Below are 24917 nucleotides of genomic sequence, written 5' to 3' on the forward strand. Positions count from 1 at the left end.
ACAGACCTTGATTCTGGGCAGAGGAAACCAAACAATCCTCAAGGACACAAAGATAAGACTTGGTCTCTCTTGTCCCCATCTTGGTCAATTTGGATTCTATTTCACAGGGCCCACACTGCTCCCAGACTTTACCACCGACACCTAATGCTTACCCTCTACTGAAGTGTGCAAACGTCTCCTGGATTCAGCAGCTTTTCTCAATATAGCTTATGAGTACCCGCTGATTTTTGCATTAGGACCTGCTGATTATTTTGCACTTCTCAAGGCTGTCAGATGCTTATTCTTTCTCTCTGCTTCCTTTGACAATGTACAGAGTTCATTGACCTCCCCGCCTTCCAAGGACACTGGCCCTGGGCCCTAAGTGAAGGAATGTGTCTGGGCTTGGGGCCAAAGATGGCCACTTCAGCCCTGACTCTAGGGTACAAGTTACAAAGAATGTGTCCTGCGTCATGTTCCCTGTCTGGGCTGGCCACCCCAGAGGGCACCTGACTGAACTTTAGAAACATCCCATCTGTGGGAACAAAAAAGACAGAAGCACCCCATCCGTAGGAAGAAGAAATAACTCAAAGTATCCAAATGTCTGAAACCCTGAATCACAACCTAGAGAAACCTTAGGATAGAAGGACGTCACAGGCATAGAACAATTGGGAGTCTCACTGAGGAAAGGACACTTTGCCTCATACCCGAACAACTGGCACTCCCACCAGCCATACAAACTATTGGGACTTCCTCGGCTGATTGTGGTGTGGATGTTCTAAGTACCGATTTGTTGTTTCCCTTTATCCCCACTCCACGTTCTGTTCCCCTTTATCAATAAACTTTGATTGCTTAAACAACCAAGTAGCCTTGGCGGTACCTGTCATTCCTTGCCCTTTGCAGCTGCGGACAACAGATACAATGGCTTGAGACTATGATAGTTTTGTAGGTAGTACCCTGTTACCTGGTTTTGTTGTAGATGCTGTCTATGGATTTCAGTTTTGCTATCCTGGTTGCTCTGTATGTTTTTAAGGAGGGTTTTGGGGAGATGCGTAAGTTATGCAACCATCATCACTATCTTTTCACTTGTGTCTCTTTTTTGAAAGCAAGGGAGACCTTCCAGCAATATCCCAGTAGACTGCCCTACACATCTCATTATCTAGCTAGAATTATAACCCATGGCCATGCTTAAATAAACCCAGGGACAAGGGTGGTGGTAAACCACGATCAGCATCAAGATCCACTTCCTGGAATTAGAACAAAAAGGGAAGAGCACATAGGCACACAGATGGTGAGTAATGAAACCGAACAGGAATGGGGCTACACCTGAAAGGAAGCAGCAAGGCGGCAGCAGGGACAAGGGAACAGATTTGAGTACAAAATGGTGAAGAGTATTATTTTTCAAAATTGACAGTAATTCACAGAAATGTATTTTACATCATTACCCTACACACACACACACATTTATGTAACTAAACAAGTTTCAAAAACAATACTATATTGGGGAAAAAAGCTAGTAAATTCCAAATATTTTATTAGTATTTAAATACAATATACCAAAATACGTGTAAAAAAGCACAAAACCAAAATTCCATAAAGACTGTATTTAATGTGATGGGTGTGCTTGCTTGTTCATAAGTTCATTCCAGTCTGGGACACATGAAGATAAGGCCACACGCATGTCAGGTGCACTATTGAGCCTATTTCTTTTCTTTGTTTTCAATCGTGTCAAGATTGAAAATCCTAGTTCACACAAATAGGTAGTTGTGAATGGTAATAATAGCAATATACTCTTTCTACTTAGCAATGGAAAGTCATCTTTGATCTTAATCCAAAATGTTGATAAACTTAACGTCTTGTAATAATTCTTCAGTGTGAATGATGAACTGAGGTGCAATAATTCACTCTCTTCTTCGGGCACCAAGTTTAACTCAATTATTGATTCTGGGGTCTGAAAAGCAAATGGATCTTTCACCCAAATATTTTCCTTCAATGATTGAAATTTTTCTTCTGGAAAATAACGATTAAAGGTTTGAGACAAAGCAGTGAGATGCAATAATATCTCTAATTTTATTTCTTTTAAGCAGTCTTCATTAATGATGTTCTCTTCAATGTGTTGCAACAATGTTGGGAACATATAGTAGCTGGGGCGATTACCTTTAAGTCTCGCTTGCCACAACAATAATGTCTTTTGGAAACCTAGAATATGTTCAAGATATTGAAATATATCATTGTTTTTCCCCTGTAGTTTCAAATTTAATTCATTAAGAACGCCAAAAATATCACTTAAATATGCCAATTTTGTTACCCAAATGTCATCTTCAAAAATAGTTGCCAAATGAGATTGCTTTTCAATGAGAAAAACGTAAATCTCCTTCCTGAGTTCATATACTCTGCTCAGGATTTTTCCTTGAGACAACCAACGGACTTCGGTATGAAACAATAAATGGGTATGGTTAACTCCAATTTCCGAACAAAGCATTTCAAGGAGCCGGCTGTTCAATGAGCTTCCTTTAATAAAATTCACAATTTTCACTGCATTTCTCAATACATCCATTAGACTTGGTGGAATTTCTTTAGATACCAAAGCTTCTCGATGAATAAAACAGTGATTCCAAAGAGCATTGTTATGGGTTGCTTCCAACAATTTTTCAATAACTTTGCTATGTCTTCCAGTCATATTTGCTGCTCCATCACTTGAAATCCCTTTACAATGTTTCCAGTTTAATTTATATTGACCAACAATGCACTTCTCTAATTCAGTAAATAAGTCTAATCCGGTTACATGTGAATTTAAATTTAAACAACACAACAGATCCTCTATAAAATCATCTTGCCACACATATCTGACATAAACCAAGAGTGCTGGGCAACTTGCAATATCAGTGCTCTCATCCAGTTGGATTGCAAAATCTATACCAGACTGTAGCCGTGAAATCAGCATTGCTTCTAAATGTTTTGCAATCGTACAGATTCGGCGAGATATTGTATTATCGCTAAGAGGTATAGTTCTTAATTTATCAGCTGATTTATCATCAAAAATTGTACGTACCATATCCATACATGCTGGGAGAATAATCTTTTCAGCAGCCGTGTGAGCCATTTTCTCTCTTGCCACTCGATATGCAACTAAATATGACGATAATAAGGCTCTCTCATTCATAGTTGTGGAACGACTAAGAAATTGTGGTGATAACTTTATGTTATGTCTTTCCTTTTGAAAATGCTCTTCCTCATCTTCCTCCTCCACTTTCACTATCACTATGCCTTCCATCTCCTGTGTAGTCTGGGGACACAAATCTGTAGTATCCTCTGGTTCAGTAGTCATTGTTCAGGTTCAAAGAAACGGCTCACTTGATCCAAAGAGGCTGTGTTTGCAGGGCTGTCCTTTCTGTCCTGGATGTTTTATGAGATCTGTTTTTGCTATCCTGCAGGGTAGAAAAAATTTATGGCAGTATTAAAAAGTAACATTGTATGGCTATGCTGCTAACACCTCATACAAGTGTTCATGAAGACAATTTACTAAATCCAGTGGTGTGACATTGTAAATGATGAACTACTGCCATTTATGTACCTGTGTGCCAGGCACATTTGGTACATGACATACAGAGGTCATTTAATACCCGTGGAAACCTAATGAAGTACACATGATGATTATTCCTATCATACAAAAAGTAGAAGCTAAAAAAGATTAAACAATGTGTCTAAAAACATATAGTTCTTGTGGTAGAGCCAGTATTCAAACGTAAGTCTGAAGCCCAGGGTCCTAACCATGCTGCTACACTGCCATCTAGTCACTCTAAAAAGTGATCTGGTCACTGTTAAAAAGTGGTCACCAAAGGAGGGTTTACAAGATGATCCACTAGGACACAGGGGAAAAAATTAGACCTTGTATTTATATTTTAAAATTATTGAAATCCATTTAACCTTTCCTGATAGCCCTAACTTCTTTTTGTCCCCATCTTTTAGCATTTATAGTGTCATCATTTGTGTTGCTGCTGTTATCTTTATCTTCCAACTCTTATATTTTGTTTGCTCACTTCCTTCAATCTTAGTGATATATCTTCTGAAAATTCCATTCTGTCTCAGGTATTTTGAGGAGACTGAGGAAAATGAATCTTGGTTTTTGACATGTGTCAAAACTTTAAAGGTGGGAGGGAGGAATAAAACATTCCTAGAGGTCTTCACTCACAGTGGCAGAATGAATCAAAACGAAGGGACTCCAAGGAGGTGAAACTCAAAGGTGCAGGGCTGAGGTCAGGAGGCTGACCTGGACAGGCCTGTCTGGAGTGTATTCTTGCTCATATTCTGGGCAAGGAGCAGTAGAAAGACTGGGTTTTACTTTACATTTCTTGAATGATCCCAGCACTCAGTCATCTCCTGCCTTTAGAGTCACTGTCTCCATCACCAGTTTGGTACATAATATTTTGATAGCTTTTACCCTGAAATTTAATTTTTAATGCTTTCATGCCTTATCTTGACTAGATGACTCCTCAGGAATAAAGATTTGTTTTTTGCTTTCATTGTCACCCTTAAGTCACTTAACATAGTTCCTTGCAACCAGTAAACATTTAAAAAATATTTGTTTGCATGAATATAATGTCAACATTTTCTGCCCATTTGTGGAAAGCTCAACAAATTCATTATAGGTCTGGTATTTCAAAACTTGGAATGGAATTTATAAATTAAGAGATTTCACTGTATTGCAACTGTCAGCTTAATTATGAAACATCTGAATAAGAATGGGAAGAATATTAGAGCAGCACAGGTCAAAATACAGAAGTAAATTATGTCCATGGGGAAGTTACTTACGTCTCCCATTACACTGTGTAACCAACCTATTTCTCCAGCAAATAGTAAGGTTTCATTGATCTGCTTCTCCAAAATTTATTTGATCGCATATTATCTGTTTAGCACTGGCCTGTATAAGTGTTTCCTTTGGTCCTCTGCCACTTATCAGCCTCTGAATAATGAAAGTAACTTTCTGTATACTGGTGGCACCGCAGGAAATGGAGATAGGGCATTAGGTTTGACCTAGATGGATTTTTCACTTAAATCAATTCTATCAAAGAATTTCCTAGTTGGAAGGGCCCTTTCACATAACCCAGTTTATTTTACTCAGGACAAATTTGAGACTTGGTGGTGTTTTGTCCAAGCTCATCCTGTTAATCGGTGGCAGACAGAGTGCTTGCAACTGGTTTCCTAATGGCCCAAAGCACTTTCCATTGTGCGGCCACAAAGTCCCTTCCCTACTCACTGCTCCAAGTCAAGCACAGTTGTCTCCCACAACTGAAAAATCCGCCTAGTGTACTAAACCACTCCTTTAAAAGGCCTTCAGAAAGCTCAGAGACTGACAGGAAAAGGGTGAAGTGTATGTAATCTTCTCCCACTGCAACCAAATCACTTCATTCACTAGGCTTCAAACATTCTTTAATCACAACCATTAATGGTGGTGGTTTTGGGGCTGAGCAGATGACATCCAAAAATTTATGAGGCTTAACAAACTTGTCCACTCAAAAAAAAAAAAAAAAAAAAAAAAAAACACCCCGTGGAGCTTGGTAACGTCCACAGTCTTCGTCTTAACACCTGGGGGGCCTAGGAAGCCAGAATAAAAGCCCTTACTGGAAGGACAGGAAATGAGGACAAATGGGAAGCAGAGAAATTAGTCTAGGGTCATTCTGTCCGCGACCTCTTGGGGTGAAAACCGAGGACGAGGGGGCCCAGGCGGGGCACGCAAGCGCCTCGTCCCGGTCCCAGAGACATCTCATCTCAGTCCGGAAAACAAAACGTCATTCCCTTCCCGCGTGGATCTAGGACTGTCTCTGCAGGGAGACGCGCATCCTACGGCCTAGGCTGGGACGAAGGACAGGGTCACGGGCGCTCCTCCACCGCGTCCGGGGGCGGTGGTGGCGAGGGGGATCGCGGAACACAGCCGTCACATCCACCTCCATCCCCGCCCATCCTCCCTGGCCGGACCCACGTCTCACCGTGAACCCCGGAGAAGTCTGGGAGTGCCGGGATAGAAAGGGGAGGTGACTCTAAGGATCAAAGGCCAGTGGACTTGGAAGCAGACCCTGCGATCGCCAGAACCCACAGCCTCACAAAACCCGGAAGTGCGTCACACCTGTCTTCCGGGCCTGTGCCGTGCTTCGGGGTCCTCTCTAGCAACACAGGAGGACTTTACGTTCTTGTTCCCCAATCACTGAGTCGGGCTTTGGGGACCTCTTTCCTCGGCTCAGGTTTTCGCCTCCGGGAAAGGGGGGTTAAGCTTCCCTGATACCGTCCCCCTCAGATTCTTCTATTTCTCCTGTTTTTCTTATTGATGGCAGTAATCACAATAATTCTTATTTTCAAACAATAATAATACTTATTGATTGTGTCTGTGACAGAGGAACTGAAACCAAGATGTAGACAGAGAAAGATCGAAGTGAAGTCAAGGATGAAAGGTTTCACAAAACCCAAGTGGCTGCTTCTCTAGGGACCCTGATTATGTATTGGCACTTGAATGGGCAGTATTTTCAAATACTTGATCTATGGGCAAGAGATATTCTTTCCAATACTAAACAGTTATAAGATTCTGAGCTAGGTGAATGTTTCCAGGGAGTTTTCAGAGTAACAATAGTGGAATTACTATAAGTTGAATTTGAGGTATTGTTGCTCTCAAAGTGCTATCACAATAATTACGACTTTTGACATTACTTTGTGAGTAGTCCAGAAACCTCACCTTCTATAAAACAGTAACTGAGACCTTGAATGACTATGACATGACTCTAAGCTCTGAGACAAGTTTGAGCACAATGCAAGAGCCTACAAAAGGAACAGCCACCTGCTACAGAAGCTACCAATGATAAGGTGATGTTCTGAATAAGCTCACAAGCCCTGAATGTTCCATTCCCTATGAGGGTTGACTGTACTGCGGTTGCCATTGTTTTTCTACTTCCCATACTTCAGTTTGCTCCTTTATCAGTGGCTGGCTTGCTAACCTATGATCCTTGAAGACATCATATTCCCAGAACTTCTTCCTCCAGATACTTCCTTCCATTGTTCCAAGTCATCTCTAAGAGCCATTACATTGTTGTCCATTGTATTTTTCTTTTTTGTCTAAACCAGATTTCTGCTCTCTACCTTACCCCATTCCTACATTAAAGTGCCTAAAGGGTCCAGGAAAGTAGGTTATTGCATATAGCTGGCTCGGTATAAGTTTTATATTTATGTAGTGTGTGTGGCAGGGACTGTGGAGGCCCTTATAATAATTCCATTCTTTGCCTACTGATCTCCTGGCACAAGGAACTCAAAATGGCCTGGTGTCATTATCAATTTACACTTTAGTGGGACACTTAATGTACATCCCAGAAGAAATGTTCTTCCTAAGAATCAAGACCATAACCCACCGGACTCTAGGTTTGGAGATAGGAAGCACAAATTCCACAGGTGGGTTCTTGGGGATGATAGCAATAGAGGCCACTCCTGTTTCGACCCCTTGGTTCCTGTGCCTGTGTAGTTTTTCTATTGGAGACACAATACCATACATATGTACATTATTGGTTCAATGCATATATTGCATCCTGGAGGACAGCTCCTCAACTTCACAAGGTGCCGTATCTTATATCAGCAATTTAGCGGAGTCTTCAACATGCCATTCCACAGTTCTTTCAGGCTAGCTGCTTCTGGGTGACGAGTACGCACCATGAATTCTGTGGTTACAAGCTCAATGCCACACATCCTTGATTATAGAATGGGTTTCTTGGTTTAAGGTATGTCCAGTGGATAAGGCATCCCGTAAGCCCTCAGATGACAGTGCCGGTAGAGGCAAAGCAGTCAGGCAAGACAAATCCACATTGAGAACGTGTACCAATTTTGGGGTGATATTTTACTTCTGTATCTATCCACGCCTAGTGCAAACATGAGCATATGTATGAATGAAGTACTCAGTTCCTTGGGAATAATTGCTCATTTTTTTTTCCTGAGGAAGATTAGCCCTGAGCTAACCTCTGTTGCCAATCTTCCTCTTTTTTACGCTTGAGGAAGATCAGCCCTGAGCTAACATCTATGCCACTCTTGCTCCACTTTATATGTGGGTTGCCACCATAGTGTGGCTGATGAGTGGCGTAGGTCCACACTTGGGATCTGAACCTGCAAACCTGGGGCCACTGAAGTGGAGCATGCCAAACTTAACCACTATGCTATGGGGTGGCTCCCAGACATTTTCTTTAAAGCAATACAGTTTAAGCTAAAAATCACAAATTTTATGAGTTGGTTAATTGTTTCCACCTGTGTCATCTGAAGAACTGTTGAGAGAAATCTTGCTCAAAAGCAAAATAGTAGCTACTGTTTCTCACCACTTTGGTAGGGATTGATGCCTATTGGTGGGACGTGGACTCTTAAAGGGGTGCCTCCTATGGTCTTCTCACTGAAGCAACCTGCCTGAGTTGGCTAAAACTTAGACACAGATGCACCACTGCAATAGTTTACACTCCTCTGCTGCAGAAATGTTTTCCCACCACTTTGCAAATTGGTACAAACTGTGGGGAAATGGCAACTCAAGAAAGAACTACAAACCTATAGCTACCCTAGAATATTAGAAGAGCTGTTGCGAAAGGAGGAAGTAATGGATCATTTTTTGTCCCAGGGACCTCAAAAGGAACAAGAGATAGACATCACCAGGGGGTATATTTCTGTTCAACACAAGAAGTTTCTAACTGGAGCTGTCCAGCAAGCAATGGACTAAGCAGCGCATTTTCTCTCTCTGATGCTGACTCCATTGGGCCCCGGATACTGTGGACTAGAGAGATTGTACCACTGTAGGAAGTTGCATTACATTTATGATACTGAAGGAGCAAAGAAAGAGAAGGCATATCAGAATCTCCGACAGACTGATATAGTTTGAAAAAGCATACAGAAAGCTACACTTTGATTTTTCCTATATTTAACTTGAAATGTCAAATATCACTAAAGGCTAACACTTGATTTGTGAGCTTAAACAAAGGCATAGTATCTAAAGTCCCTTCGAAATCACTCTTTTGATTCTTTAAGAGACTTGCCTGTCCCTAGCAGATCTAGTTGCACCACAAGACATCACATTCTCTAAGGATCCCGGGGTCATAATACCCTAGGGGCTTCTGTTCTAGCACTCGGCCTGTCTCCGTGCTCCGTGGTTTACCTATCCCGGTTTCTGCGGAGTCTTCCCACCAGGAACGCAGCTTTCTTCCAGGCTGTTTCTCTCTTCCACTCCAACTTGCTCCATGTCCCTTCCTTGCCCCAAGAGCCTTAGTAGACTCCGATCCAACGACTTTCTTCGGTCCTCCTACCACCGAAGCGCCGTAATGACTGTATTCTGTAACCCTGTGCTAACTCCCGATCAGCGGACTCATGGAAGTCGGACCCCTAGGTCTGCCATTGCCCCTCACCTCCGACACACACCCACCTGCCTGGCATCACCCCGAGGGCAGTCTCGAGGGTCGGCTGGCGTCAGGGAAGGGCCAGCGGAGGCGCTTTCCCAAGTCCGGAGCTGTCGCGGTCATGATCGGCATACTGGCTACGGAAGCGCCCAGTGGGGTTAGCACGGAGGGAGGGGAAACCGGGAGAAACACACGGAGCAGCCACAGAAGCGAAGTTCCGCGACTCCGAGCCCTCATCCGGGGCCCGCGCCCCGCCCCTTCCCGCCCCCGACTCCGCCCCTTCCCGCTCCCTGGCCGTCAGACTCCGCCTCCGGAAGTGCCACCGAGAATCATCGGCCTCCAAGCGGTCTAGAGCGGCCCTTGGAAGGCTGGGGCGGCCCGGAGACGGAGGGTGTCCGCGGCGGGACGGCCGCCTGGCCCGCCCCTCCGTTCGGGTGAGTCCCCGGAAGCCCTTCTGGGGTCGAGGTGCGGACAGACGCTTGTTTCGCCTCCGAGGGAACGGGAGGAGGCGCCCGGCCCCTGGCGACGGCGGCTTCCGTCCCCAGGAGCGCGCGGGGCCGGGGTGCGAGGGCCTGTTTCTCCTCAGCTCGGGTTCGCCCCGCCGCCCCGCGGGCTCAGGGCCCCGCCGTGAGGACGCGGTGACCGTGCCCTGGGGTGAGCTGTGTCTGTGCGGCCCGCCTCGCTCTTGTGGGGCCGTGTGGTCACCTCACAGGGAAGTGGGAGGAGGGCCGCGCCGGGCGAGGCCTCCGAGGAGCGGGCGCGGGGCCCTGTGTGAGGGTGGCGGAAGGGGACGGAACCCTGTCGCGTCCTTGGCTTTGAAGGACGCCGGTCCAACCTGTTGGAGTCGCGGCTCTTGCCCGGGTTCGTGTCGGGAGTGTGGGAAACGGCCTGCCCCCTGGTCTGAGGTGGCGGAGGGTCTCGGCCCCGAGGTGGGGTTGTGTCAGTCGGGCCCCTTCCGTGCTTCAGAGGGGGCTGACGGAGCGTGCCCAGAGCTCGTATGTTTCTCTGGGTGCGAATTTGAGCCTGGAAAGAAGTTTATAAATTTCAAATATTTTAAACTTTCCACAGAAATCCTTACACCATTAAATTGTAGTCTTGGGAGGTTTTTTTTGTTTTTGTTTTTTGTTTTAAATACCACAAATTCTGAATTAGCAGAGTTCAAACAAATCTGCATACTCGGACCATGCGACTTGGTTCTTCAATATTTGAGACCGGATAGTATCCGCGTTTCCTTCTGTTGTTTGATTTGCGTGGTCCATCGTGGTCAGCTCTCTTTCTTGAGCGTCCACCGTGTGGAAGACGCTTTGTTGAGTCCTGAGGGCATCGGGTGGCGGGGTGCTGGAACTCAGCGCAGTATTTCCCCTCGTCTCACCCCGCAGTGATGGTCACTGTCCTCCAGGACAGGCATGGAGGAGCTTTCGGCCCAGGAAGCAGCGGCATCGCCAGGGGTCCAGTTTCAGTGTTTGGAGATGCCGTCGGAGGGTCTGTCCCCAGAGCCTCAGTTCGTGCAGGACACCGACATGGAACAGGGACTCGCTGGGGGTAAGGCAGAGAGATCACTTACATCCGGGAGCCTGGGGAACAGAGAGGGGCTCCTGGGCCTGGTCTGAGAGGGGCCAGGAACTTCGGTAAGAAGACGGCCCCCAGAGGGAGGTCCCGAAGGGAGGGACAGATGTGACTCAGTTCAGGCTTGGTCTGGGCCCCTCTGTTAAGGACAGCCCGTCTTTCTTACGTGTTCAGCGTGGTAGTCACTCTGCTTTGGCTCTTTTTCGTTCATACATCCTTCACTTCACCCCACTTACCCCATCCAGAATAATTTTAAGATGTGCTGCTTTTGCTGCATCTTACGATCCTCCCCTCGTTTTCACTTCCTCTTAGACTTAGGGCCTCCCCTGCCCCCCTCACCCTCCCAGTTCCCTTCACTTAGTCTCTTTCCTCCATGATGACCTTGCATGCTTTGCCACCTGCCATTCTGTTGCAATTGCAGTGTTTCGTGACTAATCTAATTTCAGTCAAGAAAACAACTCTTTAATTCGTTGGTTGAGCACAACGCCTGTATGAATGTGTACGTGTCACATCATAACTATACAGTATCATTTTCACATGTTGTGTAGATAGGTTGATCTGTCTTGTACTTCCTCCATTTTGTCTCAGATTACTTGCGGCCAACTGCAGTGCCTGAAATAACTTGTGTGTCGGCAACACTGACTGAGTGCTACAGTGTGTAGAGTGCCGTGGGGCATTGTGGGAGTGTGGAAAGGATTTTGAGGAAACTGATGACCATTCTTATTCGTGGAGGCCTACACACTGGTTGCAGAGACAGTGTCCATTCTCAAGAGAAAGGCTTCATGAAGTTTACAGAACAGTGCTTGGGGAGGGTCAGAGGTTTGCTCAATAGCCCCAGCCCCAGACAAGTCACTGCAAGTCTTTATGCTTTGCTTTGCCCATCTGCAAAACAGGTATAGCACTTACCCTTCTGTTAGAGGAATGTCACGTCATGAGGATGAAGTGAAATGTGAGATTATGAGATTGCGTAATAAAATCCTGTATCACGAGTGAGATTGCATAATAAAATCCTGTATCACGAGTCTAAACCTGTAAGGAGGGTGTGCAAGTGCTGCGAAGGAGCAGAGTAAACACATACCTGAAAAACGTTCGTTGGTTTTACTAGATGTGCAGAAGGGTCCCACTGACTTCCTCTTCTGTACGGGAGCCCTGGGGAAGGGCTGCTCTCACTCTTGGCTCCTTTCTCCTCCCTCAGCTCCACCTGTTTCCCAGGTGCCTGATCTTCCCCACGAGGGAAGCCCAGGAGACCAGGCAGCTGCGCTCCTGACAGCCAGGTACCAGGTGAGCTGAGGAACCTCTGCTTTTCAGGGACTATTCCTGCTGATTGAGTGTGGCTCTTCCCTCATCCCATCCATAAACCTTGCCTGGAATATTTTCAAAAAAGTTCCCAGTTTGGGAACTGATCCTCTTCAGAATCCTGGACTTTACATGAACCACCTTCCCATCTGTCCAACACCACCGGCAAACACTGTTCCTTTTTTATTCCTGGTGCTGTGATGGGTGCTTATTAGATGTAAAGACTTATGGAACTTACTCCCTAGATCCTCATCTGTTCTCCCTCCTCCCAGCATAAATACACACTGGAAACCCGCTCTGTATCATCTCCTTCATTCTCTGGCCATGATGTCATAGTGGCCTCATTCCCCAGAGCAGCCAGGCTGTGTTATTTCAGGAGTTTGTGACATTCGAGGATGTGGCTGTCCACCTTACTCGAGAGGAATGGGGATGCCTGGACCCTGTTCAGAGGGATCTCTACAGAGAAGTGATGTTAGAGAATTATGGGAACGTGGTCTCACTGGGTAAGGACTGTCTTTCTTGTTGTTCCGTTTACCTGTTAGGATTTCTTTACTTCCTTGTTTCTGGGTAGGTGTAAGGTCTCTGAGAAAGTAGTGCGTGGCTCAGATTGCAGGTCTTAGAACCTCCAAATCCTGCATCTTTAAGGTTGTCTCCTCTGGGAGTGGGTTTCCTTTGGGGGTTTCAAGATGATACATTCTACTCCTTATCCTCAGTTAATATTTCCTACTTTAGTGGGGCATCTGTGCCCTGTTAGAAAAGAGAAACTTCCTTGTGCTTTGCGTAAATTCTCACTTTCCCTCCCTTTCCCTTTTTTATGAGAGAGGCTCTGGGACCTCCCAACCCACAACCAGATGCTTTCCTTTCTGGTAGTTCAGTACCCCCTTATCTGAGAGTTTCCCGTTTTCTTCAGAAGAAGAAATGCCTTTTTTTAAGGTAGGCTGAAATCCTTGTTGAATAATCCCTCACCTCTTGAGATCCCTAAATTCATCTTCAAGCAGGCAGGAGTTTGAGAGATTTCACTTAAAGGCATGGCTCACTGCAGAGTACGTGTCAGTACATGTCAGTGAGTCACCCAGATGGTAATCCTAAGTAACCTCACCCTGAGCAGCAGAAGTCAGACTTAAACCCCGGTCTCTCCTTTGTTATTTGGATGGGACAGTAGGCTGTGCAATTAGGCAACCTGTAGTGCTGTAGAGAAGCACTGGTGCAGGTTGTTGGCAGCCCCCTTGATGTGAGCATTGCTCCTTTTCCTCTTTCTTTTTTTGCCTGTCTCTGCCTCTGCTCTTTTCTTTTTACATATGTATGGATTTAATCATACTTTTTTCTTTTCTCTCTTTTTTTTTGCTTTGCCTATGCTGGTGGCATCCAGGGTGTTGCTTTGTCTCCTTGATTACACTCAGGATTAAAGAGATCTTCTTATCTGTGGGGAGGCAGCCTACCCACTGGGAAGGTTTTTAGTGTGTTTTCCATTCCTGGTTCTTTGATCTTTGTAGGCATACTTCTCCGCCTTCCCACCTCCCGGATTCATAGTGTGAATTCCTGCCCGGCCCTGAGTCATACCCAAGCAAGTGCTTTCTCTGGAGAAACACTTGCAGTCCTTTCAGCAGGAATCTTCAAGAGATGGCCCAAGTATCGGCTTCCCATCGATATTGCTCGTCCCCGCTCGGAGACTCCTTTTCCACGATTGTGAGATATTACACTTGATTGATGGAATAGATACTCAGGATGCCACCACTATGTAAAATTGCAGCTCCTCAAATGACCTTTGTTACATTTCTAAAGGGGGAAGGAAGCCCTCCATTGCAACCAGATGCACTTTGAACCCTGATTTCTGAGTTCATTCAGAAGCCATGGTTGGTGGTCACCTACCTGTGTTCTAAGAAACCACGAAGTTCAACTCCAGCTCTTCAGTTATGATCTTTTCAGGTTGTTTTAGAATGTGAAACATGCTCTGTGTCCCTCCTTTTCTATAGTGAACACGACCTGCCCCTTGTGTTGCCTAACTCTCCCATGACCCTTGGGCTTTCCTCATAGTTAACATTCTAGTCTTCTCCTTCTTTTAAGTCCCTGTGGCCCCCTCCAAGATCCTACCTTCGTCCCCTTTATTCCTTGTGGTGCTATACAGATTGATGCATTTATATGACCTTTCCTGATAGAGTGTTCCTTAGCTTTGTCCTTGATGGAGGGGAAATGGGAGGGCAAAAGAGTTTAATTTCTTTATTTCAGGGTATCAAATTGAATGTATATTTAACAACTTTGTAAACTGTAAAGTGATATGTAATTGTAAACTACTGTTAATTTTATCTAATAATTACATAATTTCCAACAGTTAACCTGTGTACTTTTTGGAGTAAAGAAACTTCTTAGCAGTTCAATCAGCCTAATTGCGCAGCATGCTATTAGACTGAATTTTATCCCATTTCCTCTGTCATCTCGGTACACACACAGGGCACACATGCACACTCACACGTACAGGGCACAAGTATGTACAAGGGACCCTCCTACTCAACTTGCTTTTGGAATCAAGTCAGCAGCATCTTCTTAGTAATTATTTTTATAGTCCTTAGGAAGTCATTTTCACATTTGTGTGTTCAGCAAACTCCACCTGAGATTTAAGTTTATACACTTAATTAACTTAACGTTTGGTATTGTAAAATAAGGACTTTATAGTTCAATCCCTGACTTAGCAGCCCCACTTTACAGTCACATTGTTTTCCCGTGGCAGTAGCTCTGAGTTGTATTTGCCACAGACCGCAGAACTTTGGTCCTTTGGTTAAGGGCTTCCATTATGTAGTAGTAAATACACAGAGAATGAACAGCTGAGTAAAAAAAGTAGATAAAAAGTCATAATTTTCATGACCAAATCTAAAAGAAGCATATTCTTTTCACAATGAATGAATTACTGGCTTGACGGTATACCCAAAGGGAAGTTATCTGTGACTTAGTGCTGGAGATTAAGACCAGGAAAGAGGCCGGATTGCATTTCACATGGAACAGTGTGGCAGGTGCCCTGTTAGGTGACAGCATTAGAAACATGTTTATCAAAATTCTAATTGGTGATAAGTGAGTTGATAAATCAGGAATATTTGGCACTTAGCTCTTGCTTTTTGGAGTTGATGTCCTGAAGACAAAAATGACTTTATCTAGAATGTCTTTTACTGCCATAGCTATTTACTGTTTATTGAGCAGCCAATATGTTACTAGATGCTATAGATATCTCATGTAATCCTTACCATTACCCTGTGAGCAGGTATTATTCTATTTTATACCTGAGGAAACTGAGGCTCAGAGAAGTTAAGTGATCCACTCAGCGTTGGAGTTAGGCTTGGGACTCAGATCTGACTCTGAAGCACATGCTCTTTTTCACTGCTTTGTGCCTTAGGACAATTAGTCTAACCATCTATGGTGTTTTTTACATTTTTATGGCTCTGTACTCTGATGACAATTAAAAATAGCCATGATAAATCGGACAGACAGGCATAAGCTTATACAGTTTAGGAGCAGAAAAAGTATGCATTCAAGAAGCAGTAAAATTGTCTAGGGATGCATTCCACCATAATAGGTATCTACAGAAGAATGATATTGCTAAGGAGAGATTTTGTTTGTGTATTCATTAAGGACCAGGAAGAAAGGCATGATGCTTCCAGATGGCTAAAATCTTAGTACAACTTTGGTACAGGCCAGAAACCAAATGATGACGTAAATTTTAAATGTTATTTTTAAAGACTAGATGAAGTTAAAAAATAAAATATAATTAGAAAACTGTCAAGGTTTAAATTAAAAAATCAAAAGGTTTTAATATGTAATTTTAGATAGGAAAAATTTAAAGCACATGCATATTTTGAAAGCATGGAGTTTTGGCTTAAATTTAGGAAAAAGGCATTTAGGCCAAAGGCAAGAAAACCTGCCTTAATGCTTTGTGTGATAGATTGGAAAGAATATAAACTGTGGAGTCAGACTTGGGTTCCACTTACTGGTGGTGATACATTGAGCAAATTATTTAAAGTGACACTCATTTTCTTCATCTATAAAACAAGAAAAATAATGTTGACCTTTCTGGGTAGTGCCAAGGATTAAATTAGATTATGTATATAACTACCTGGCTCATGGTAGTTACTTAAATGTTTCTTTGGAAAGGCAGCAAGTGATAGGAGGTATAGATCAGATTTTTTTTTCTTTTTTGGAGTTAATATTGTACCACTTTATTTGAAATGTATAAAGAATGCAATTGTTTGGGTCCATTTATCCTATCTCCCTTTTTTCCCCTCTTTTTAAATTGAGTTTATCATCGTTTACAACATTGTGAAATTTCAGTTGTACATTACTACTTGTCTGTCACCATATAAGTGCTCCCTTTCATCCCCTCTGCTCACCCCCCAGCCACCTCCCCCCAGTAATCCCTGAACTGTTCTCTTTTAGACCAGATTTTTAAATAGAAACAAATTTCAGGAGAATGTTCAAATTATTTCTTTATAGTGGAATTTCCTCAAATTGAATATTGCTCAGACTGTTGCCTAGGGATTTGGATCTTTATTATAGAGAGATTTCCGTTTCTTTGACACAAAGTGATCTTTAGATCCCTTCGAATTAAAACATCCATGATTCCAAATCTGTTGGATCCTGGCTCTCCATGTTCTAATCACTATTTCTCCGTTCTTTTTATTATTTTTACCTTTTACTCCATTGTTTTCTGTTTTCTTTCTGTACATATTTTGGAGGGAGGGATGGATTTTATTCACAATCATTTTTTACTAATAGATTATTTAAAAGCCAGGTAAGCCAGGTTCTGAAATGAGTGTCTGGGTTTGAGCCCTAGTTTCACCAGTTATTATGACTTTGGGCAAGTTACTTAAACTCTCTGAATCTTAGTTTTCCCATTTGTAAAATGGGTAGAATAATAGTTCCTACCTCATAAAGTTATGCTGAGTATTAAGTGAATGAAAGCTTGTAAAGCGCTTGGCATGGTACTTTGCACCTACCAAACGTTTAGTAAACCTTAGCTTAATAGTTTGATACTGATGCTACAAATGATTTTAAGTCTCTATCTCGAACTTTATTCTCTTTTCTAAACTGCTGTCTTGTATCTCTAACTGCCTGCTAGGCATTTTCTTTCTCTTTTTTTTTTTTTTGAGGAAGATTAGCCCTGAGCTAACATCCACCACTGATCCTCCTCTTTTTGCTGAGGAAGACTGGTCCTGAGCTAACATCCGTGCCCATCCTCTTCTACTTTATATGTGGGATGCCTGCCACAGCATGGCTTGACCAGGGGTGCGTAGGTCCACACTCGGGATCTGAACCAGTGAACCCTGGGCTGCTGAAGCGGAACATGCAAACTTTGCTGCGCCGCTGGGCCAGCCCCAGCATTTTCTCTTATACCTTCCTACATTACCTTAAACACAAGTCTAAAATCAAACCCTTCATCCCACATGAAGGCGATCTTTTCTGTTGTGCATACATGATTTAAGTGTAGATATAGAGTAAATAACCAAAATTTGTCTCAGTTATCAAATACTTAGAAACACCTTAATAAATATTTCAAGGTTGAAAGTTGCAAATTATGTTAACAGAATTCTGAGCAGAGTAGTTGCTGCCTCGTACCACATTAATTTTTTTTTTAAACTTGCAGAACTATTTCATTTGAGATGGAGAATCTTAACTAAGTGTCCAAAAGGAGAATTGACTCTGTTATTGCCCAGCAGGAATTCGGAACCACAGTAAATGCCTTTCTTATGTCTGTTCTGATCTCCCTGCTCATAGGCTCTCAGATGGAATCCCAAGAGGGGAGCTGTTGGTTTATCATATTCTCCAGGCCCAATGCCCTTTTAAAAACATTGGTTATCTGTTATATGTTGACCCTTGGGCACAAAATTGGCACTCAATGCGTAGTTCTGAATCAAAAGAAGTGCATGATGCTAGATACACAGTCCATACTAGCAAAGAGTTTATACATCAAGTTGGGATGATAATACCTGAAACCAATTAAAAAAAAAATCTATAAACTTCATTATATTGTGACATGTCAGGATAAGAGGAACAAACAATAAATTTTGTAGACATTTAGTAAGTAGAAGGAGAAGCTTCTGGAGATGAGGGGCTTGAGCTAGATCTTGTATGTGTGCTACTAGGAACTTTCTGAACATGTAAAACTGCCCCTTTGATGCTGTGTTTCTGCCCCCTCAGAAGCAGACTGTCTCTTGCTTTTGTTTTGAAAGAGATTAGATTCTACCAGTCCATTATGCAAGCCAGGGAAAGACCATTTTGTGTGAAGATGCACTTTCCTCACTATGTCATGTTATAGTTAGTTGTTTATATCTGTCTCTGCAGTTAGAATGTAAGGTCTTTGAGGGGGTGGATCTTATCTGCTTGAGCTCTTTGTTCCCAACATACTTTGCATATATGAGACACCCCATAACTGTTTGTTGAATAAACAAGAGTGTAAACTCCTAATGGGTAAGAATGTGTCATGTTATTCTTTGTTTCCTCATGTGCGCTGAAACAAATTGTTTCTTGAGATTGGTCCTTGGAAAATTTTTTCAGTTTTCACTGATTGTTTTGCTGCAGTTTAGCTCACCTTACAACAGGTGCTTTGACTATTCACCTTTCTCCAGTCCAGCGGTTATATTTTGATGACCTCCATTTTGACCAGGTCTAATAGTTGTAGACCAGGTATAATATAAGGATTGATCTATAGGCAACAGATGAAAAGTAATAATGATAATTTCCATGAAGCCAGGTACACACTCATGCACGAATTCCCTTGTGCGAGTAGTGTTTAAATGAATAGTTCTGCTCCCCAAAATCGTCAGCTTGCACCTTAATACACCTCTTTCTAGAGCACAAGTATGAGCTCCTTGTAGAGAGTCTTTGCCCTTCTCACTCTCCAGTCCTTCCTGATGTCTTCTAAGGAATTATGTTCTCTCTCCATTAACTATTAGTTAAGAGAAAAAGTGACTAGTGTGGTATCTGGGGATAAATTGCCACATCCCATTTCCTTCTCTGTGAGCAGGATTTCCGATTTTCAAGCCTGATGGGATCTCCCAGCTGGAACAAGATCTACAGGTCTTTGATCTGGAAACTAAGAATAGAGAAGTCTTAAGAGATGGCTGCTCAGGTGAGTAAGGCAGAATCAATTCAGATGGAAATTTTAGGGAAGAACAGTCCAGTTCTCCAGCCAAGTTGTAGCTGCTTTGGCAGTCAGAATGAGGAGCTCTATCTGTATCCCAGAATGGAGAGCTCTTTCCTTTTCCCTTCAGTTTTTTGTTGTTTTTGTGAGAAAGATTGACCTTTAGGTAACATCCAGTGCCGATCCTCCTCGTTTTTTTGCTTGAGGAGGATTAGCCCTGAGTTAACATCTGGGCTGATCTTCCTCCACTTTGTGTGTGGGATGCCACCACAGCATGGCTGGTGAGTGGAGTAGGTCCACACCTGGGAACCGTACCTGCGAACCCAGGCCTCGTAAGTGGAGTGCGTGGAACTTTAACCACTCGGCCATGGGGCTGGCTCCTCCCTTCAGTTTTGATGAACTCTTTGCATTTATTTGGTCCCTTATTACCCACAAATTGTACTAGGTCCCTGTTCATGTAGCTTGTCCATAATTCTTTTGAACTGTTTCCCTATTATCTCCTTTGAAACACCTTAATTGGTTATCTTCTTACTCTGCTGAACGTGCCCTCTGTTTCTACCACACTGTGAATCACTTGGATCCTACCTCACTGCTCCTATTTATGCCGTTACATCTGCTGTTGAGATTTTGTGCCTGTGTTTCGGAGTAAATAAACTTCTGTTACCCTGGGAGATACTAGATTATTTAGTTTTCTTCTCTCTGAGTTTTATTTTTCTAAGCATAGGTACAGATTACATGTGCATTTTCTATTTATGTATTGAATCAGATGGAGAGACCAGAGAAGAGAACAAGCTGTTGATTCCTAAGCAGAAAACTTTGGAAGAAGTACCTTCATACAAAGTGAGAGTAGGAAGACTCAAAAAGGATATTGCCCAAGTTCCTGAGACTAGAGAAGTGTATAAACCTGAGGACAGATTAGAAAGGCTTCAGGAAATCCTAAGGAAGTTTCTTTTCCTGGAGAGAGAGTTTAGGCAAATAACAATCAGCAAGAAAACCTTCACCAGTGAGAAGAACAATGAATGTGATGAACCTGAAAAAAGCTTCAGTCTGGACTCAACCCTTGATACAGATCAGAGAGTTCTTAGAATACAGAATATTGATGACATTGATAAGTATGACATGAACCTCACCCAGAATTCAGCTTCTGGTAAACATGAACAAATAAATCTAACACAGGATTTTCAGAGTAGTGAATATAAGGAAAGCTTAATGGATCTCTCCCACTTTAGTAAATGTGAGAGCAGTCCTACCACTGAGAAATCCTATAAATGTGATGCATGTGAGAAAATCTTCCATCAGAGCTCAGCCCTTTCTCGACATCAGAGAATTCATACTAGAGAGAAACCCTACAAATGTAAAGAATGTGAAAAATCTTTCAGTCAGAGCTCCAGTCTTAGTCGACATAAAAGAATACACACTAGAGAAAAACCCTATAAATGTGAAGCATCTGATAAATCCTGTGAAGCATCTGATAAATCCTGTAGTCAGAGCTCAGACATAATTCAGCATAGGAGGATTCACACTAGAGCAAAATCTTACAAATGTAGCAATTGTGAAAGAGTCTTCAGTCGTAGTGTACATCTTACTCAACATCAGAGAATTCACAGAGAGATGCCCTGTAAGTGTACTATATGTGGTAGTGATTTCTATAATACCTCATACCTAGTCGAACATCAGAAGGTCCACTGTGAAGAGAAACCCTATGAATACAATGAATGTGGATTGACCTTTGTTAAACATCAAGGAGTTCGTCTCAGAGAAAAGCCCTATACGTGTAATGAATGTGGAAAAGACTTCAGATTGAATTCCCATCTTATTCAGCATCAAAGAATTCACACAGGAGAGAAGCCACATGAATGTAATGAATGTGGAAAAGCTTTCGGTCAAACCTCATGCCTTATTCAGCATCACAAAATTCATAGGAAAGAGAAATCCTATGAGTGTGATGATTACGAGGAAAGTTTCAATCATACCTCAGATCTTGTCCTGCAACAAGAAGTCCTCGCCACAGAAAAAGCCTTTGATTGTGACGCATGGGAAAAGAACCTCAGTCAGAGAGCACACCTTGTTCAACATCAAAGAATTCATACCAAAGAGAATCCTTATGAATGTAATGAACATGGGAAGACATTTAGTCAAGTTCAGGCCTCATTCAACATCTAAGAGTTCACAGCAGGGAGAAATTATGCATGTACTGAATGTGGTACGTCTTTCAGTCATAGCTCAACCTTTATTCAACATCAGAGAATTCACACCAGCGAGAAACCTTCTGAATGTGACAAATGTAGGAAAGCTATTAGTTGGTGTTAAACTCTTAATCAGCACCTGCAAACCCATACCAATGAGAAAACCTGCAAATATATCGAATGCGGTAAATGCTTCATGCTATTTTCGTACCTTAGTCACCATTGCAGAATTCGTACTGGAATAAAATTCCATCACTGTAATGAACGTGAAAAAGCCTTCAGTCAAAGAAACTACCTTGTTCAGCATCAAATTCATTCCATGCAGAAAGCCTATGAATATAATGAATGTGTATGTGTGTGGGAAGATTCAGTCATATTCCAACCATCATTCAACATCAAAGAATCCATACCCGACAGAAGTCATTTGAGTATAGTAAATATGATCAGTCTTTCACTTGGAGTTCACATCTTTCTCATCATCAGAATATCCACACCAAACAAGAACCTTATGTAATGCAAATGGAAAAATTTACTGCCATATTTCAGGCTTTACTCAACATCAAAATATTGGAGAGAAAATTGTTGATTATTTGTGTATGAAATCGTTAATATATAGTCTCAATCTTTGTCATTGCAGAAGAATCTAGTCTGAGGAGTGATGTGGTGAACGCAGTTTTGTTTCTCATGGCATTCTTTTATTTAACACAATAGGTGTAAGTAGGTATGTGTACTTTATTTATGAAACTCATCTAAGCTCTTTTTAATATGGCCTATAAACATTTTTATTTTTCCTGAAATTTGTTCTTATTGTTCACAGCTTCCCTAAGATATCAATACACCAATGTTAAAACATAGCAACTTCTGGAAAGTAGCTGATTTAGGTTTTTCTTGCTATTTTCAGCCTAAGTTCTCTCCAAAACAGACTCTTAAGCCTGCTCATTTCTGAGGACGTTACTTCCTATTCCTTTCTAGCCACAACACTTGAGTTCCTGTTGATTTCTACATTCCTTTAAGCACCTTCAAATGATGGTTTCCTAGTTTTAAGCTTTTCACCAGCAGGTATGCCACCCTTACTTGAGGTTGCTGTTCTGGTGTCTTCTTTCCTAAAGTGAAGCATCTTCCTTTAAAAGAATTGGATTTCCACATCCTGTCCATTCATGAATATGAGGGATTCTGTCTCCCCTGAGTTTGTGGCAGGCAGCTAAACATTTCATGTGATGCCCAAGTTCTTAGCTGCTTTGTCTGCATCCACAGACCTCTAAAAGAGATGAGAAAGACATCAGGGAGTCAAGAAGACTCCTGGTGGCCTAGCTACATTCATTCAGCGCCTATTCTGCACATCTAAATTTAGAATTTTATATACAGGCATACCTCAGACATATTGCAGGTTTGGTTCCAGACCACTGCAATAAAGCAAATATTGCAATGAAGGGAGTCATGAATTTTTTGGTTTCCCAGTGCATATTAAAAGTTATGTTTACACTACACAGTAGTCTATTAAGTGTGCCATAATAGCATTTTGTCTGAAAAAACAATGTATATGCCATAATTAAAAAATAATTTATTGCTAAAAAATGCTAACCGTCTGAATCTTCAGCGAGTCATAATCTTTTTGCTGCTGGAGGGTCCTGTAAAAAAACACAGTATCTGTGAAGCGCAATAAAATGAGGTATGCCTTTACTTCCATTGAAAGCCAGCAAAATGCTCAGGTATGCTTTTGATAGGGCAAAACATAAGAACATACAGTGAAAAATCAAAGAGCTTCATAAGGGATTGCAGCCTTCCAACAAAGGTATTGCTGTTGTGTAAAATTTCTACAGAGAATGTTTCAAGAGAGTGACAGGTCAGTTTCTGGTAAAGTTTTAACCACTACAATTACTTCTTTACCTGTTTGGATTTCCACCCCCAGTGTCCCCTCATCAATCCAAGACAGTATGTGAGGTTTGGGGGCTTTGTGTACAATTGCTTATTCATCATCGCCTATTTTTTTCTATGTGTTTTACTAGAGTCTACAGGCCATGTAAAAGAACATGGGTTTTTTTGATTGATAAAAGTGATCACAAATGTTGGCTTCAGAGATCAGGGTCACTGTCACAACACCCAGCAAGAGATCATGATTCTGTAGATGATGTCAAAGCATTTTACTATATTTTTTCCATCCTAAACTTCATAACATTTTGTGAATAAGACAATTGTTATTTAAAATTCTAGTTGTCATTCCAGCAATTGAGGCCTTCATAGTTCAGATGTTATAATATTTACTAGGGATCTTAAACAAATATATAAAAATTTATTGCTCACTCTATAAGCCTCTTATGGCTAACCTCTAGCATAGTTCTGCCACTATATTTTACCTCTTAGCTGTCAGCAAGCATAGGATCTCATCAGGGCAATGTAGGGAACTAAATGAATTGATTTAAATGTAAAAGCAAATGAAAAGTGCATGTTTATTTTTCCTGTCTATGAACGTGTATACCCTTACGTATGGAGACCAATAGTCACCTTCAGTGATTATGAAACAGATTAATCCCTAAATAACAGAAAATGTAAAAATCAAATATATGCATTTGGTTTAGGAATGTGCTTTTGTACTTCCACTTGAATAAAGGTGTGTTTGATACTCTGAGAATCTGTTTCAAATAAAATCTGAAGGCCTCAGTCAGAAGCATTTTGGAATCTTGGAATCGCCTTCCTGGCTGCAACTCAGTTCCTTCCAGAAACCTGCTTCACAACAAAAATGGATCACTCTGTTTCATACTGATATAAAGCTTACTCTTCTACAGACCTCTGGAACAAAGTCTGAATGTTTAAGATTTAAAGGGTTATTCAGTTGGGATGCTGTTGGCACATGAAATAAGAGGAAATACTTTAAGGTTTCTGTAGAACTAGGCAGAATGTGTTTTCTTAATAAATGAAATAAAACTCATTTTTAAAAATGGGAGACCAAAAGTCTTTGAAGGTAAGTAACTTTAGCTTGCTGGTATTTGATCCAATATAATAGGAGTTTGTGTTCTTGGTTTTTTTAGTCTTGAAGATTGGGTGAGGGAAGAGAAGAAATCTAATAGTTGCAGGACACCTAATTTTATCCATCTTTTTTCTGTCCACCTACCTACACATGTGTGTACATGTTCAAACTTAACCCTCACAACAACTCTGCAAGGGAACCAGCTCCATTTTACAGAGGAGGTTAAAGAACCTGGTAGAGTCACGCAGCAAGTCAGTAGCTCAAAGTCAGGTCTGTTTGACTCCAAAGCTTTCCATCATCATGATGTTGGTATTAGAAACATCCCAGAACCCAGAGACGTTTTCCTGGAGCTCTTCCCTGTTACAGTCCCTGTGATTTACTATTATCAGTTTGCAACTGATCCTAGA

General features: G+C 42.1%; 2 protein-coding genes across 18 annotated transcripts; one reads left to right on the plus strand and one right to left on the minus strand.

Annotated features, from left to right (window-relative positions):
* Positions 1-1493: 1493 nt before the first annotated feature.
* On the minus strand, positions 1494-10782 carry LOC103566992 (uncharacterized). Its single transcript, XM_008543569.2, has 3 exons — positions 10747-10782; positions 9401-10023; positions 1494-3404 (listed from the first exon to the last, which is right to left on the minus strand). Exons 1-2 carry the CDS (start codon positions 10780-10782, stop codon positions 9445-9447), a joined length of 615 nt encoding a protein of 204 aa, XP_008541791.2. The 3' UTR covers positions 1494-3404; positions 9401-9444.
* On the plus strand, positions 9580-24171 carry ZNF655 (zinc finger protein 655). Of its 17 annotated transcripts, none has more exons than XM_008543572.2 (6): positions 9681-9808; positions 10754-10916; positions 12136-12221; positions 12613-12739; positions 19243-19347; positions 20126-24171. In XM_008543572.2, the coding sequence occupies exons 2-6, from the start codon at positions 10781-10783 to the stop codon at positions 21520-21522; spliced, it is 1851 nt and encodes a 616-aa protein (XP_008541794.1). In that variant the 5' UTR covers positions 9681-9808; positions 10754-10780; the 3' UTR covers positions 21523-24171. The 17 variants fall into 17 exon arrangements, with proteins under 17 accessions (XP_008541797.1, XP_070423642.1, XP_070423645.1 ...); XM_070567538.1 differs by having other exon boundaries at positions 9749-9839; XM_008543573.2 differs by having other exon boundaries at positions 9750-10028.
* The last annotated feature ends 746 nt before the right edge of the window (positions 24172-24917 follow it).

Source organism: Equus przewalskii, chromosome 12, assembly GCF_037783145.1.
Source record: "Equus przewalskii isolate Varuska chromosome 12, EquPr2, whole genome shotgun sequence".
NCBI lineage: Eukaryota > Metazoa > Chordata > Mammalia > Perissodactyla > Equidae > Equus > Equus przewalskii.